The sequence below is a fragment of the Silene latifolia genome, chromosome 2 (assembly GCF_048544455.1).
Source record: "Silene latifolia isolate original U9 population chromosome 2, ASM4854445v1, whole genome shotgun sequence".
Classification (NCBI taxonomy): domain Eukaryota; kingdom Viridiplantae; phylum Streptophyta; class Magnoliopsida; order Caryophyllales; family Caryophyllaceae; genus Silene; species Silene latifolia.
In genome coordinates this window covers 186,959,577-186,976,268 of record NC_133527.1, presented here as the reverse complement: position 1 = coordinate 186,976,268, position 16,692 = coordinate 186,959,577, and the positions used below count along the sequence as shown (strand labels likewise).

Below are 16,692 nucleotides of genomic sequence, written 5' to 3'. Positions count from 1 at the left end.
TCCGTAGTTGTAACCCTTGTTCTTTTATATCTATCACAATCATCTATGCCTTCCATCATTGAATATAAGGTGGGATATTAGGTATTGATCGTACGGGGATGGGTTACGAGATTAACTATCATTCGTTAGAGATGACTCATTTTGTTGCTCCACCGTCTCCAATTGATGACGTAAATGGAGATGAAAGGCGAAAGCATTTAGTGGAGTTGCTGGGGCATGTATATTTGGTGGTTAGAGGGAAAAGACCCGAGTTCTCGATCATTAAGGAAACAAAGAAGGCAAAATTTAAGGTGTATGAGCTCGATGAAGATGGCCAAAAATGGATTAAGATTACGAGCATTGGTGATCGCTTTTTTTTTTTCTTTTGGTCATACCTTCTCATTTTCTGCTTCAGCTCAGGAATTGGGAATATGTACCATAAAGAATTGTATCTTGTTCGTCAGGCTTAGTTTCCCATCCTATAAAAGGAAAGTTCTTCTTGATGGTTTGAGGCTCCCTAATTGTAAGATTGGTGATCTTGATATCGACGTATACCAACTGCATAATTCTAATGATATCGACGTGATTGAATCATACCCTGCCTACTCAAATACCTTATGGCCACCACCCAATTGGATTTGGTCCGTTGGCATGTAAATATATATTTCATTTGCAAACATGAGTTAGGATCGAGTGATCAAATCGACACATCGATCTTCTAGTGGCCTCACTTTTAAAAACCGTCTTTTAGGTTTAAGATAGTTGAAACTGCAATTGATGAAATATTTAACAAGATTCCCCACAACTTTAAGGTTCGTTCATCCTCTTTTATTCCCATTCATTTTAATTTAATAATTTCTAAGACGGACGTTTGTTTCAAGTCTTCCTGTAGATTGACAATTATTATACAATGCAGATGCAGTTCGAGACAGGAAGAAGGACTTGCATATGGTTTTTATTGACTTGGAAAAGGCATATGATAGGGTACCAAGAGAAGTACTTTGGTGGGCTTTGGCGAGAAAGGATGTGTCTCGGAAATATATTGACCTCATAAAGGATATGTATGAGGGGGCTAGTGCGAGTGTTCGCACTAATGTTGGGAGAACGGAAGAATTTCCCATTACCATCGGGGTGCATCAAGGTTCCGCACTTAGTCCATTTCTTTTTGTTATAGTTATGGATGAGTTGACAAGGGATATTCAGGACGACATCCTTTGATGTATGATGTTTGCTGATGATATTGTGTTGATTGATGAGACGAAGGTGGAGAGAAAGTTGGAAGTGTGGAGGCAAACTTTAGAGACTCGTGGTTTTAGGCTGAGCAGGAGTAAGACTGAGTATTTGAGGTGTCAGTTCACTAAAGTGGCGGAGTTGAGATCGGCAGAGGCGGGGAGTATTATTTTCGATGAGAATGTTGTTGAGGGGTCAGATTTCTTCAGATATCTAGGATCTATTATTCAAAAAGATGGGGAGTTAGACGGAGATGTGGCTCACAGAATTAAAGCGGGATGGTTGAAATGTAAGAGTGCTTCAGGGTTTTTATGCGATAAAGATATGCCCAAAAGATTAAAGGGAAAATTTTATTGCACGGCTATCAGGCCTGCCTTACTTTACGGTTCCGAGTGTTAGGCCGTGAAACATTGTCACATTCAAAATATGAGTGTGGCGGAGATGCGTATGTTGAGATGGATGTGCGGACATACAAGCTTGGAAAGATCGATTAAGGAATGAGGTGATTAGGGAAAAGGTAAAAGTGGCGCCAATAGAGGACAAGATGATGGAAAACCGACTAAGATGGTTTGACCATGTGAGAAGGAGACCTATGGACGCACCAATTAGGAGGCTGGAGACTTGGAGAACAGAAAAGGTCCCTAGAGGTAGAGAAAGACCGAGACAGACATGGTTGAGAGTGATAGAGCAAGATATGAGATTTCTGGGGCTTGAGGAGAGTATGGTGACGGAGAGGGCACGATGGAGGGAAAGGATACATGTGGATTTTTAGTGTTTGATATTTTTTTGACATATTTAGTGTTTTTATTTAATTTAAAAATTAAATTATTTGTTCTTCTCTCCTTTATTACACTTTTTTTACCAACCACTTTCTTATATATTTTACTTTGTTTACTTTTAAGGTATTCCGGATCCTTAATTCTACTTCGGTTTTCAAAATCGTTTTAATCTTTTCTCCCAATTTAAATTTTAAGTTTTTATAAAAGAAATCCGGAATTTGATTTTAAAACCCGTAAGTTTACCTTGACTTTCCATTACATTTTCACTCTCCCTTTTGTTTTTCATTTTCTCTTTTGTATTCGCTTTTTGAGGTGTGTGTTCACCCATAGACGGTTCTAAATGATGATTCATGTCAGCCGACCCCAAACCATTTTGGGATTAAAGCTCTGATGTTGTGGTTATTGTTGTTGCAGATGCAGTTCGAGGTAGAGAATGCTGAGAATTCTAGTGACGATGACTCACTTGCCGTCGTAGGATTTGTGAAGGTTATTCTCAAATTGAAGAAAATGGCTATTAAATTTGAAGAAGAAATTGAGGATTCCATGAACATGTTGAAGCCACTCAATTGGAATTATCCATGAATTCACAAATTGCACCTTTACTGAGTAAATGTGACAAACAAGAAGTAAACAAACAAGAAGTACATCAAACCCGACTGAACTCGATGATTATCCTGATCTTTTGTGTCCGATAACCTACATTTTGCAAATTTGAATAAAAATACGTCTGTGCTCTTATTTCACATGCTAAGCTACCGACTTCTATTGAATAATATTACATTCAACAATTTGATATTACCTATATTGTCCTAACTCCGTCAAGATGAGTTTTGGAAAGTAAACATCTGAATCAGTAAATCATACGGTTACTACAACCATACAGTGGTATTCTTCGCAACAGGAGGCAGAGATCTAAGAAGGGACAAAGATGGCTTGCGCACAGTATGTGTGAGCAGGATCATAAAGCTCAAAAGCGTCAATGCTCCAGCCTGATGAGCACTGCCGAGTGAAACTGGTACATATGACAGCAATGTCGAAATGCCCAATGTAACCTGCAGCATATAGTTAAAACTTTCGAGGGTAAATAAGCAAACATTAATCAGGTACTCCCTCCATGTTTATATAGACTCACTGAGCGAGTGAGCGCACATATATAAATACTCGTAACAGTCAAATTTCAACACAGTTTTCATTATGAGACACCAGGAAATAGCTTGTCGGGTTGTTGTTAACGTAAAGACCCCATCTTATTCAAGAGCCCTTAGAGATTGAGGTAAGTTGTTTGTTAGAAATAAGTTCCGAGAAAAATAATGAAAAATGATTAGATTTATAGTGAAAATGCTTCATAATAAATAGTATAAATCCCGCGCGAATACGCGGTTTTGTAGATGGGCAAATTAGAGAAAATAATAATTATATTAATATTATTTAACTCCGGTTGACATTTAATTATAAAATCTAAATTATAGTAATGTTTTGTATTAAAAGGTAGAAAAGATTAGTTTCAACACTTTTAATCCGTATAAGATTGTTGGTTACTATTATTAAAAATAATAATAGTAAGATATTGCTTTCACATCGTACTTATAACCAGTACAATTTTATTTATGTAACATAATAAGAATTTGTGCATAACAAGAATATTCTATTAATATGTCTAATCAAATTGAAAAATATTATCCCTTTTAAATGGGCTAGAATTATATATTTATTACTCCGTATATGAAATTAAACAATATGGCCCAATTTTAGATATGACATAATGAAGCCCGATTATAGAGTAGTTTTCATTTAGGCGGGAAAATATTAGAGATATCGTATTCTTTTAGTATAAGGGGGATACTCAATAAATTGGTATTTACTTATATGATTTCAGAGACACTGAAAATTGAATCAAGTATCTCGAATTATGAAAGCAGTGTATATGAGAGAAACAGAGTCGGGAAACTTCAACAGAAAGTCAGAAACAGCAATCACAAGATCGAAAGCACAGGGGCCATGAAAGATAATAAGAACCTGTAGACCAGCCATTCCAGCCGTGCAGCTGATCAAGTATTTCACAGCAGGATGGATATCCAGCTTTCTTGTAGCCCACCATAGACTGCAAATTGATACTAAGGTTGCAGTCGCAAGTATACGATGATCCAGCTGCAAGAAAATGGTAACAGTGTAACAATGTTCTTTCTGAAAGGCTAAAATGAATTTAAAAAAAAAAAAAAAAACTATGGTCTGATGTACAAATTAATCAAGTTGAAAGCAGGAATTGATATTAGTTGGAACGAAACGAATCAAGGAATGCAAGTAGAGAAACCAAGGCAACTGACTCCAGTCTCCAATGAATACGCATTATCGAGGAGTGATACTCACAAGTCATAACCTACGTTCAGAACCGGTCAGCATTATACTGGCGTTGTGGCTCCCTTTGCACCAAACAATTAAACAACTCTAATTACGTGGTAAAAAAGGTCGTCACCAGATTTACGTATCCAGATTTAATGAGCAGTAGACAAATATGAGTATAGAGATTTATCCAGTAGCAGACTAGCAGTTATAAGGAGATATCAGATTAGCAACCGATGGACACAAATTTTCAGTTTGCCATATGTTAAAAAAAAAAAACTTGCAAGAGGATGATTGTCTCCCTTCGTCATTCGATGTAGTTTTCGACGCAATTTTCATCTTGGGTCATTCGGAAACAGTCTCTTTCTAATGCTAACACAAAATTTATGAAGCAGAAGAATAAGTCCGAAATCAAAGCACCAAAAAGACATAGGCAAGCCAAATTGGCAGAACCAATATCAACTTAACTCCATGTACAGTATCCTTTGAATGATTTTTTCATAGAAGAAAAAGTTTCATAAGTAGATAGCACATTTCCTAAGCATGGTCCTCTGAAAACTATGGAAAACATCAACAGCACTAGTATAGCAAATCACAATCTAGATAGAAAAGATGATACCTGTACAGTCGATGTATTTTCAAAAAAGTTCCGCAGAAGTGGTTTCATACTGAGAACGTCGTCTGGAATCCAAGTATCACCCATCTTAGGAAAGGTATTGTATGCTCGGCCCTAGAAGAAGAAACAGTCTTATCACGGAGAACAGGAGGATAATTAATGGAACATTACCAAATGAAGAAGGAAAGTTTCATACTGCATCATTCCCAGCCACAAAAGCTCCCGATATTGCAGTAACACCGACAATAAGACTCACAGGAATAACAAGTCTTTTAACTTTTGTCGCACCATTTACCCAAGCTAGCGACTCAGCTGGTGGTTCAGGCATCACTACAGAAAGAGCATTCCAAAGCAGGCCACTGTAAATGGCAAAAGCTGAAGTAAGGTGAGCAGCAAGCCGATAAGGGCTTACCCGTGGCTCTGAATATTCAGATTCTGGCTCCTGAGGGAAAAAAAAAAAAGAGGCTTGGTTATATGTGAGCTCATTCTGAGTAATGTTACGTCCATGCTTATTCGGTGGAATGTCGAGTGTCCGATACTCTGGCCTTGTTACATGCCAAGACATCCCAAGCCGAAAAAACGTGAACCATTTTCACGACGTAGCCATATGCTTGTATCCGACACTCGAAGCCAAGTCGGAATAACATAAACACAGAGAACAAGATTTAAAGGTATCTTATTAGAATTCAGCACCATTACCTCAAGACCACTTTTGACCATCCACCAGCCAATAAAACCCTGGCCAGCACCGAGTGCAAAAAGACCTGATAGCCTCAGCCCTAGACCTAAGGTGATATATCCCTTTCGTAAGAAATAGGAAAACGGTAAAGCAAACATGATGCCAAGTGCTCTGCCCCACATGCGATGTGCATACTCCATCCAGTAAATAAACTTAAAATCTTCAAGACTCATCCCCTTGTTTATACTGAAGCAAACCCATAATTGCAATTAAGATTCACAATTTATAGAATAAAAGCATATATACCGCAAAGTATATGGAAACAAGATTATTCCACTATATCACAATCAACTTAAGATAAAAAGAGTTGTCATAAACGGGGTTAAAAGTCAGAACTAACCGCTTGTATTCAGGAGATTGCTTATACTTCTCAAATTCAGATATCCATTCTTCATCAGTTAAAGGAGGAAGGTTTCCGGTGAATTTCCAGTCAGTCATAGAGAGTCCAGAGCGGGTAAGTCTAGTAACTCCACCAAGAATGACCATGCTAAACACCCATGCAGCAGAACCAAACAGCCATATTCCAACCATTTTCTGAGCACGTGGCCCTCCAGTAACTAAAAGTTTCAAACCTGCCTTTTCAGCAGGAATTGATGCTGCTGTGCACATATTCCTAGCTGGATGTTTATAGAATCCCTGTTATTTAAAGCAAAATACGCTATTAAACAAGGCTTGTGAATATCAAAAACATTGATCGACTTCTGATACCTTCTCATGGATTCTTCACTTTCATTCTTCTTTTATGTTGGGTTGAAAAAGAATTGATAAATAATAAAACAGATCATGATTCAACAAACAAGGGCTATTTTAAGAGTTAATAGCCTCTAGCCACTACATCTGAAACTTGTTTGACATCGGTATTAAAATTCGCCAGATTCTACATAACAAAAATCTGAAGCCACATACTTAAACTTGGCCAAAACAAGACCAAAGTCTGAAAAACAAGTCGCTAAATTGATCCAACAATAGTATATTTCTGCAAAAACTAATTCTACATTCTTTGGTAGTTAGTATTCACTTCACAAACCTTAAATCCTGCAATGAACAACTCTAAAGCAGGGTCACCAAACTCGTAACACGACCAATTTGAATTCATAATAAATTAATAAGAATATGTTATTAGCTCAGAATAGAGCATAATCTGGTAAAATTATAACTAAACACCATCCTTCAAATATTTAATTAGGTGACTAAGTAAATCGAGTAATCGAGCTGCAAAAATGATCCCTTTTATCCCTTTTACCACTTACAAGTTACAAGTCCTCAACCTTAAAAAAGCATCCTCCCAAATAAGTTATTATAAACTCCCTCCATCGCAGTCAAAGGTAAACAAATGAATGAGACACACTAGCATGGAATACGTAAACAAATGACCGAGATGGAGGGGATATCTCCTCTAATACCTCTAATCCCAGATTCCCATCTACATACAAACCTTCACATTTCAATTTACACCATCATCAAATCCAACTTATCAACATAACAGCATCAATGGTAGTAATAATCCCAGAAAATTAAGCAATTAAGCAATGGTAATAACAAATTAAAAAGCAACAAAATACAATTACAGAAGAAACCCAGAAAAATTAAGAGATAAAAATACCTTGGGCAATGATCGAAACCCAAGAATGGTGGCATTTCTGGAAGCAGTAATGGATGAAAGATTGAAGCTTTCGGTTGAAAAAGCTTTGAAATTGGTGCCATTGTTGAAGAATTGTTTAGAATTAGAGTAAATTGAATTAAAAGTTTGGTTCTTTCTAAGTAACAATGTTGCAATTCTGTTCATTTTTGTTGTTTTTCCTTTCTCCTCTCCTCTGATCAAGCAAGTTAAGGGTTTTTGGTTTTTGGTGGTTTTAAGAATGAACAACAATGGGGTTTATGTTTTTGTGGTTGTTTTGTTTTCAGTTTGGTGGTTCATGCCAAATTGTCAATCGGGTTCAAAACCCGACATTACTAATTTAAGACGGTGTTAAGAAAAACTGCATATATAATAGTCGAGTATTAAGAATTAATGTTGGGGTTTTATATTTTTGTGATCATTTTGTGTCAAGTTTGGTGGTTCATGTGACTTTAAAATAGGAAGTTAGATACTCGTATTTAAGAACGAATTTATGATTAATAATTATGTTTTCTTACACACGAAAAATATACTTTGTAATTAGTTGTATTTGATTCTTTTTCAATTTAATGTATACTTTGTTATTTATTCAAAGAAAATTCGAGATATATTGATCTTTACTTGATTGAAAGATTTGTAGTTGCTCAAAGTGTTGTAAATTGTAATATATTCTTTTCCTTCACTCTAATTTCATACATTTAGGTAATACATGTGAGTTCTAGTTCAATCAAATGTATGAAATTGGAGTTAACGGATGAAGTCTATTTTACGGAAATATTTTAGGGAAAAGTTTTGCCTTTCGAAAGCTATTTAGAAAATATTCCATCCAATCTTAAAGACTTCAACAGTACAAATAATTGTGGTGTTGGACTACTATTAATCACAAGAAATAAAAGTTGCCAAGTCTCACAAGTCTTACCTATTTAACACAAGCTGAAAATCACAGGTCGGAAGTCTAATTAAGCAAAAAGGATGACTAAAAATATCAAAGTTAACACATTTCCGATTTCTCAACATTGCTTTATTATTACGGATTTTCTAACGTGTGCCCTAAGGCTCGAGAAGCTGGTTCAGGAATCAACGAACCAACTCTTGTGACTTTACATAAATAACCCTATCCCCCTCAATAATGGCCTAAATTAGAAAATTAAAAAAGATAAATACAGGGAAAAAATGTTCTAAATCATGACTATCTTTCTGCTCTGGCATGTCTCGACTTCCTTCGTTCCCCAAAACATGGGAATCGTCCACCTTTGCGTGACTGAACAAGCGTACCTTGGTTAACCTGTGCAGATAAACCAGTGGTGCATTACAACTCCCGACAAAAAAAAAACTGCAACTTTGCATAAAACACTGAAGACAGTCTTACATAGTACGAGGCCAACCCAAATAATTGTGTTTTCCTCATTTTGTAAGACCGTCTTAAATAAGTATTTGTATATGATCCAGAATGACTACCTTTGCCTTTCTTGGGTGTCGGGTGTTCCAGCAGAAAAGCATATTACACCCAGATGTCCCAGGCCCGGATTCATATCCCCTGTAAATTAGCAAGGTTGGGAACATGTTAGCAAAAATGAGAAGATCAATCACATCGAAAGAATGAACCAGTAAAAGAAAGGCAACTTACTGGTATTCCTTGCCAAGATTGGAGGCAAAGCCGCTTTGATGCAACAAACTTGGGGATATCGGAGGAGGGTCATTCCTTTTACTAATCTGATCTTTCTGGAGATCCTTCCCATCATTAACTTTCAAAGCCTGGATTTCAAGGTTGAGTTCGTCCTCCCAGTGATTCGAGGACAAATCCACAGGATTAGTCAATACCACTTGACTTTGACCGTAAGTGCCATCTTGAGGCAAAACCTGGTTTTTCTCAGGACGCAAACGACTCAATGATCGTGGTGTGCTTCTTTCTGCAGCTTGCAGCCAAGCCGATTCCAACCTTTGCTCACGAATAATAGATTCTATTCTCTGCATTGGAATCTCTTGCCGCCTCACATTGCTGATGTTGTCACTCGACTGTGCCAAAATACTTGGTGAGTTGCCACCCAGCACGGATGAATTTGGCCCCACCTTCAAGTTGCCTGATTTCATTTGTGTAGGTCCCGTGGAAATCGGTGTCAGACTGTCAGGTAACAAGATCAATCTGACCTCAACGCTTCGTCTCAAAACTGTCTCAATTGAATTAGTGATGCTAATCATAAAACGCTCAGCTCTGGATTTCACGTCTTCGTTTCCAAATGCAATGTACACAGTCAGAGCACCTACAAGCAGAAATTTAAGTCAAATGCAACTCAATGGCACCAGCCACCGTATTAAAGTTTAAAACATTCATCTTCTTGAATAAAAACAGCATGCACTCACCATCAACTTCGGCAATTGAAAGTAACTTTCCATGACTATGAAGTAGTTGTCTTAAAGTGTTGGAATGGCACCGCTCAATGCACTGTAACCAGATATCATTTAAGGCATCCATATTTGCTTGTTCATCAAGGGACGCAATGCTATCTACGCTATTTAGTGAACGCTTGTGTGTGGCCTTGGAATCCTCAGGAAAGGTCAAGTTTCTGGTGCCACCTGCAGAAAATGAAGTCGGAGAAGCTGATCTTTGCATTATATGTAGGGCATCAGGAGTTTGTTTATGTCCAGAAGCATCTCTTGATGCAGAAGATGGATCGTCTATGGTAGTTTTGGAGCTTTGTTTCTTGCTACTTCCTGATAGCGTAAATTCTGGGGAAGTAACTGAGCCCAGCTGTAATAATGTCGCTGTGAACCATGTCGATCTCTCACTGGAAACTCTCAACTGCTTTTCAGATTCTGAAAGAAGCTTTAACGCGTGTTTTAGTTTCTCCAGCTCAATGTCTGACACTGCAAACAGACACAAAGTTCAGTAAGTAAATAGAGTTAATGGAATAAAGAACATGTGATTTGAGCTGTAAGAAAAATGAATTACGGAATTTTGAAACCAGACAGCACATTATATGATTTAGCTTAGAACACAAATCTGAAGATGAGATGGCTATTAGATTTTCGATGGCATACAAGATAGGATGATTGGCGGATACAAGGAAAGATGAGCATTTCTTATTATATGCAGAAATGCCAAATAGTGACCGGGGTGCCTAATTCTTATAACCCGGAGGGGATGACTACCTACTCACAGAAAAGTATAAACGCGAGTAAGTGACCAGTCCTCGTATCCCATTATTCCATTAAACTACAATAAAGATCATTCATAACTGATATTTGAAAATAGCAAACTTAGAAACTTCAGTTAAATAGTTCAGCAGGTATATCGAATACTGTTTACATGGCTAAAGTCTGGAAGGTAGAAGTTCACCTACGATAAGCAGAAAGATCAAATCATGTTGTTTTTTTTCATATTTGATTTGGACCGTGATTGATGAAGTCACCTAAATAGCTTCCTAAAGGAAACCCACACAGCAATCTGCCAACGAGGTAAAAGATGCACAGTGGCCAGAACGCAGACCATCTAGTTTCGGAATTACAGGTACAGAAATACAGATTAACAATTAATTTACAGTTTGTCTCACTTATGACCTCTGTATGGGTCACTATTGTGAAACAATGCCTCTTCCTATGGTGATTAAATAATAATCATGTTGGAAAATGGTACGATTTGGGGGTGTGTACAATGGCCTTAAGTGAGAATCTACATTTTTTGAACAAGTAATTAAGCAAAATAAAGTTAAGAGACCAGTCAGTAATTATTGAATTTGATAATACTTACAACTTCGACCACCTAGGGGGGAATCACTGCATCTGGCATCAGCGAGTTGATACGACCCAGCAATTATGTCCATTATGAGGCTGGCCAGTTGAGACATTAAAACAAGAGGATCAACTCCAGAATCCATCAACTCCCTGGCTCTTTTAACCGTTTCTCCAGTATTCGATGACATAGCTAACTCAAGAAGTTCAAGTAGTTTGTTATCTGGGATAACACCAACCTATAGCATGAAAAGTAAAGCATAAAGACTTTGGCTTTAAAAACCATCAAACTGAAGGAAGTGCCCTGATCACAGGAAATTCTAGAATACACAAATACTATTTGAGTCCCACTTACACACTCACAGACTTATATTATACTCCCTCCGTCCCGGTCAATTGTTGTCCTTTCGTTTTGGCACAAAGACCAAGGAATGAGGAAAAGGCCAATAACTAAATGACAAGTGGAACAAATTGAATGAGAATGATCAAATTACTCATCAAGTTCATTCTTAAAATAGAAAGGACAACAAATGATTGAGACACCCCAAAATAGAAAAGGACACAAATGACCGGGACAGAGAGAGTATATACAGTTGAAACTCCTCTAAAACACCCTAAAACAGGAATCCGTTGAAAGCTTGATGGCTGACAGCAATAAATTTATCGATGACACCTATTCATCTTTTTCTGGACTGATTCCATGGATGTACACTTTTATTTGGTAGAATAAGCAAATTTTCACAGTTAGATGCCTAGATGTTGATAGAATGTTTATTGTGGATGCTTAGGTTTATTATCGAATTTTCTTGAGCTCTATTTGAGATTATATTGACCTGTCAATTTGGCATAGATGGTGGTGAAGTTTTAAAGTAGAAACAGCAACTTTCATCACAAATTATGTTCTCTCATTCAAATAGTGTTAAGGGTACAGTACTGTTCCAAACATGAAAGTATTAAAAGAGCTGTTGTATATTCTATGCTCCAGGTTCTTTAAAGGTCCTTTTTATGAAAGGAGCGTGGGTTCCTAGCAAATTAAAGGCAGGTCAGACAGAACAATAAGGGATCGAACATAGACGCATCCCTTGCAATCTGTTTAAATAAAGATACAGGTAGGAATCGTAGGATGTTATACTTTACTTTTGCAGTTCCAAGTTTAGCTGCATGCATGCATAGCTGATCAAAGTTAAACTAAAACACAAACCCAGGGCCTCAAAGACTCCCCATTTATGGTAGAGTAAGAGATGGTCGAATACTCGAATTTACACAACCTTACCCATAAGCTGAAGAAATGGTTTGATAATTCTGTCAGCTGACTACCATTTCACAATACCAGAAGCTGAAGCACATGGAAGTGATAATAATGAAATTTAAATTAAGTCTCAAGAATTTCAGCTCTATTATTACTAGTCATATTGCAAAACAAAGTCAAGTTTAGTTTTAAGCAACTTACCAAAAGCACATAGTATAACGAGAGAAGTAAAAAAGATGCAGAAAACTGAACTTACAAGCTCATTAACAAGAGTAGTAGTAATTGTTTTCCCAAGTAAGCTCAACTGGTCTAACATAGTTTCTGCATCCCGTAGCGACCCATCAGCATTCAGTGCAATTAAGTCCAAGGCATCATCATCTACGTCAAGGTTCTCTTCAACTGCTATTTTTCTCAATCTACTCACAATATCATCTTCTCTTATTTTGTTGAAAATATATTTCTGACAACGAGATAGCACAGTACGCGGCACATTTTCAAGATCAGTAGTAACAAATATGAACACAACTCGTTGTAGTGGTTCTTCCAGAAACTTGAGAAATGCTAACCATGCCTTAGATGGCAGCAAGTGGCATTCATCAACTAACAGAATTTTGTACCGCGAAAAAGCTGTTGAGGGTGCAATAGACAAGCTTTTCAGTAGGTATCTTGCTCTATCTATAGCTTTCTTGTTTGTTCCGTCAACCTCTAACAAATCTTTGCTGCTGCCAGAGATAAAATCAGTACATTCCCGACAGATTCCACATGGTTTTGATCCCTCCGTAGCCAAACAATTCAAAGCAGCAGCAAAGATTTTCGCAGATGATGTTTTCCCTGTCCCACGGGGACCTTGGAAAAGATACACAGGCGCAACTCTCCCTCTTGATACAGAATTCATTAGAGATTGAACCACGACAGTTTGTCCGATCAACTCATCAAAAAAGACTGGCCGGTATCTCTGACTTAAGCTCCTAATATTTTCAGGTGAGCTCTCCTCTTCAGTTTCCTTACCAACAGCCATGAAATCCAAGCCTTCCCGACTCCTACAGCTCGATGACCACCTCCTCCCATCTAGCCGGCTCACACCTTCCAAATTGAGCTCTCCAAAATTTGTAGATAGCTCATCATCACTGTTACCTGTAGCCAACGAAGAGTCTCCTCCATCGCAGCTATTAGCTAGCAAGGGAAGATGACCTTGTGCCATCTGGGAGTGGATCTTCTGGTTTGTACGTGATGAAGATCTGTGTCGTTTATGAAGCCCTTTTCGGCTTCCACAAAGTAACCGACCTCCTGTTCTCCTCAAAGTATCGGATAATGAAGGAGAATAGCAACTCCCACTAGATCCTTTATATTTCGACATCTTCTTTGACCAAATCCCGCATCCATGACGACCAGGCATATCTAAAGGATCTTCCTCCTCATTATCCCCATCATCGAAAGAAGCAGAAGTCCCATCCCATGATCCAACAGTACTAGGATTTCTGCAATTCCCAAAGGCAAATCGGGTAAAAGAGCCCGTCGACAAGGCAGGAGTGCTAAGGGTATAAGAAGAATCATCCCTCCGACTACCTCGTAAGAACCTATGCCTATGTCTAAGCCTAGATAGCAAAGGTGATTCTACTTGAACTCGGCCCAACTCCTCCGAAACACAGTAGCTCCCAGTATCATCAGATTGATCAGCCAAGCTAACCGAATCATCCTGACTCAAGACCAATGAACCCAATCCCCTTTGCAACTTCAAAAACTTCCTATCAGCAACTACTCGCTGCCCTTTCTTCTGTTTTTGTTTATGCAACTGTTGCTTTGAAGACAAAGCACCACCACCACCGCCACCATTTTTCCTAATAGACTTCTTACCAATTCCCCTCCTAGCCATGGTAGGAGATGCCATGGACACAAGCCTCGTGTCCTTGCATCTAAACGTGGTAGTATAACGTCTATGGTGGTTGGGCCGACCTCCCCTCCGACCATAATCCCCTACAAAAGTATCACTCTTAGAATCACCACCCGGGTTCCTGTCATCACTCAAGCTATCATCACCACCACTAGCACCACCAACACTCCGCGCAAGCGAAGATCCATCATTTACATTATTAACACCACCATCACCACCGCCACCAACACCGATATCATTACCTTCCAAATCAAACCTACCCAAACTCTTCTCACTAGAAGACTTATTATTACTCCTCCAATTATACAAAAACACCCTCCTTTCCTTTTCCTTCTCCTTCAAACCCCTAACTTTACCATCATTATTATTGCTAACAACACCATCATTTCTAGAAATTAAATTGTTATCATAATTAGTATTATGATGGTGATAGTGATGATTATGACTAGTACTATTATTAATCAAAAAAGAGGGGGCCACAGATCTAGATGAACTTAAAGGAGATTTCCAAGATGAAGTTGTACCAGGATCACGCAATACTCTTGCTGCTTTTCTTATTTGTGTCAACTCTTTCTTCAAATGCAACCTACTTGCATCATGAACTCTTCCTCCTCCTACTCCTGACATCTTCTCTCGGCCGTGGCGGATCTAATTGGGCTAGCAGGGGCGCTCGTCCACACTAAACAACGAAAATTTCGAAACTTTTAGTTAAAATCTCCAATTCCTTTTCCTATTTTACATTATAATATTACTAGTTCGCCCCACTAACTTCAAATCCTAGTTACGCCACCCCTTAATACATTCAAACAACAAAAAAACAACTTTTTTACCCTACAAAATTTGCATTCAAACAACAACAAAAAAAGAACTTTTTACCTCTGATTTACTCTTTTCCTACAGAATATGCATTCAAACAAACAAATTTAAAAGAAGAAAAAAAAGACCATTTTTTTACACCTAGTTAAAAAAAAAATGTAAAGTACCCAGAAAAGAAATTCACATTTAAATTGAATTTAAAGAGTGCCCATATCAATAAAAAAAGTGACCCACTTAATGATTTATATTGACTTTGAACAAATCTTTCCAATAATGTAACAAACACCAACCAAAAAAAAGATGTGATTGTTTAGTTTTTTGTGAGAAAGATGAATTAATGAAGAAGATGTGGGATTGTGGAGAAGTAATGGCTATGCAGATCTATATCATAACTATCATATGTTTTGTTTATGTTAATGTTAATGTTCAACATAACATGCTACAGTATCTTGTCATTATTGTAATAATGGTAGAAAATGAGTAGCGTAATACCGGTTTTAAGTTTAAGACGGATATTAGTAAAGAAATGGTATTGTTTAGGATGTGACACTGACAGATTTGCATAAAAAGCAATAATTTATAAAGGGTAGTGATGATTGAGGTTGATGAAGAGAGCCTTTTTCTGTCTATCTCTAGATTATCTTTCTAGGGTTTATGTTGGCGCCCAAATTGTTAAAATGTGAAATTAAATTTGGAAGAGCGTGTATTGTGGGGATTGATTATGATTTTGTAATTTGTCATATCAATTTACCATGTAAATATATACCGTAATTATTTTGTGAGACGGTTTTTTTTGTTTAAAAGACAGCTCATTTATTAGTAATAAATGAACAATATTTTTATAAAAAAAAAAACGTTTTACAATCGAGCAATAGCAATAGTGATTCTTACTCTTTGGGTGATCACTAACTCACTAAGAACCTAAAATAAAAAGTTCTTTTATTGCAAGTAAAAGGTTATTCTTAATGTTAAGAATTGAGTTCCAAAATAAGAACTTGGTTGTTCATACATAGGAATTAGAGAACCAATAAGCATACTTTAAAAAATGTGGAAGACCAATTACTTATTTTTTATTTTTTATTTAAGAACTTTATACAAATTTCATCTATTGTAAGCAAAAGTTCTTAAACATTGTAACTAATAAAATATAGAAAAATTCTTAGGTCCTCCGGGAGGACAATTAATGTGTCCTCCCTAGCCAATAAGAAGTCTTTATGGCTATATTTATCTTATATTTACTTTTATATTTATTGCTTTTAAATAGCCATGAAGGCTTCTTATTGGCTAGGGAGGACACATTAATTGTCCTCCCGGAGGACCTAAGAATTTTTCTAAAATATAATATAGCATAAGAAGAATTTAATATAAAGTTCTTGCTCTAAGAGCGTCTTATTCAATAAATCGTCTCATAATATAAAAGTAAACTTTTTTGCATGAATTTTTTTTAAAAGTTGAAAAGAGGAGTAAATTTTAGCCTCCATATCCGGAGTAATTAATTGATGTAACAGCAAAGCATGGGAATCTATCCCTGTTTGGCCAAGCATCTTTAATATTCTTCCATTTCAATATTAAATCATTGCCTTAGATAGAATCAATTTTTTTTTTTTTTTTTTTTTTTTTTTGGGTACATAGATAGAATCAAATATTGGAGTGGTAGTGGTAAATTTGTAGCTAGAGTAATCATCATATTATAGTTTCCTGATTTA

At 37.0% G+C, this 16,692-nt stretch overlaps 2 protein-coding genes across 3 annotated transcripts; both read right to left on the bottom strand.

Annotated features, from left to right (window-relative positions):
• Positions 1–2,630: 2,630 nt before the first annotated feature.
• Positions 2,631–7,566, bottom strand: LOC141643828 (heme A synthase COX15). Its single transcript, XM_074453148.1, has 7 exons — positions 7,287–7,566; positions 6,024–6,319; positions 5,644–5,869; positions 5,141–5,386; positions 4,948–5,058; positions 4,005–4,136; positions 2,631–3,040 (listed from the first exon to the last, which is right to left on the bottom strand). Exons 1-7 carry the CDS (start codon positions 7,467–7,469, stop codon positions 2,858–2,860), a joined length of 1,377 nt encoding a protein of 458 aa, XP_074309249.1. The 5' UTR covers positions 7,470–7,566; the 3' UTR covers positions 2,631–2,857.
• Positions 7,567–8,197: 631 nt separating this feature from the next.
• On the bottom strand, positions 8,198–15,715 carry LOC141643813 (protein STICHEL). Of its 2 annotated transcripts, none has more exons than XM_074453128.1 (7): positions 15,479–15,715; positions 12,536–14,849; positions 11,050–11,269; positions 9,663–10,166; positions 8,929–9,562; positions 8,760–8,838; positions 8,198–8,586 (listed from the first exon to the last, which is right to left on the bottom strand). In XM_074453128.1, exons 2-7 carry the CDS (start codon positions 14,795–14,797, stop codon positions 8,491–8,493), a joined length of 3,795 nt encoding a protein of 1,264 aa, XP_074309229.1. In that variant the 5' UTR covers positions 14,798–14,849; positions 15,479–15,715; the 3' UTR covers positions 8,198–8,490. The 2 variants fall into 2 exon arrangements, with proteins under 2 accessions (XP_074309229.1, XP_074309230.1); XM_074453129.1 differs by lacking the exon at positions 15,479–15,715 and adding an exon at positions 15,047–15,385.
• Positions 15,716–16,692: the final 977 nt, after the last annotated feature.

Coding starts and splice junctions, on each gene's coding strand:
- LOC141643828 (XM_074453148.1), bottom strand. CDS start 7,469: ATGAACAGAATTGCAACATTGTTACTTAGAAAGAACCAAACTTTTAAT. Junction 6,320..7,286: donor GGTTTCGATCATTGCCCAAG/GTATTTTTATCT, acceptor TTTAAATAACAG/GGATTCTATAAACATCCAGC. Junction 5,870..6,023: donor CAATCTCCTGAATACAAGCG/GTTAGTTCTGAC, acceptor GGTTTGCTTCAG/TATAAACAAGGGGATGAGTC.
- LOC141643813 (XM_074453128.1), bottom strand. CDS start 14,797: ATGTCAGGAGTAGGAGGAGGAAGAGTTCATGATGCAAGTAGGTTGCAT. Junction 9,563..9,662: donor TTCAATTGCCGAAGTTGATG/GTGAGTGCATGC, acceptor TTCTGCTTGTAG/GTGCTCTGACTGTGTACATT. Junction 8,839..8,928: donor AATCTTGGCAAGGAATACCA/GTAAGTTGCCTT, acceptor GCTAATTTACAG/GGGATATGAATCCGGGCCTG.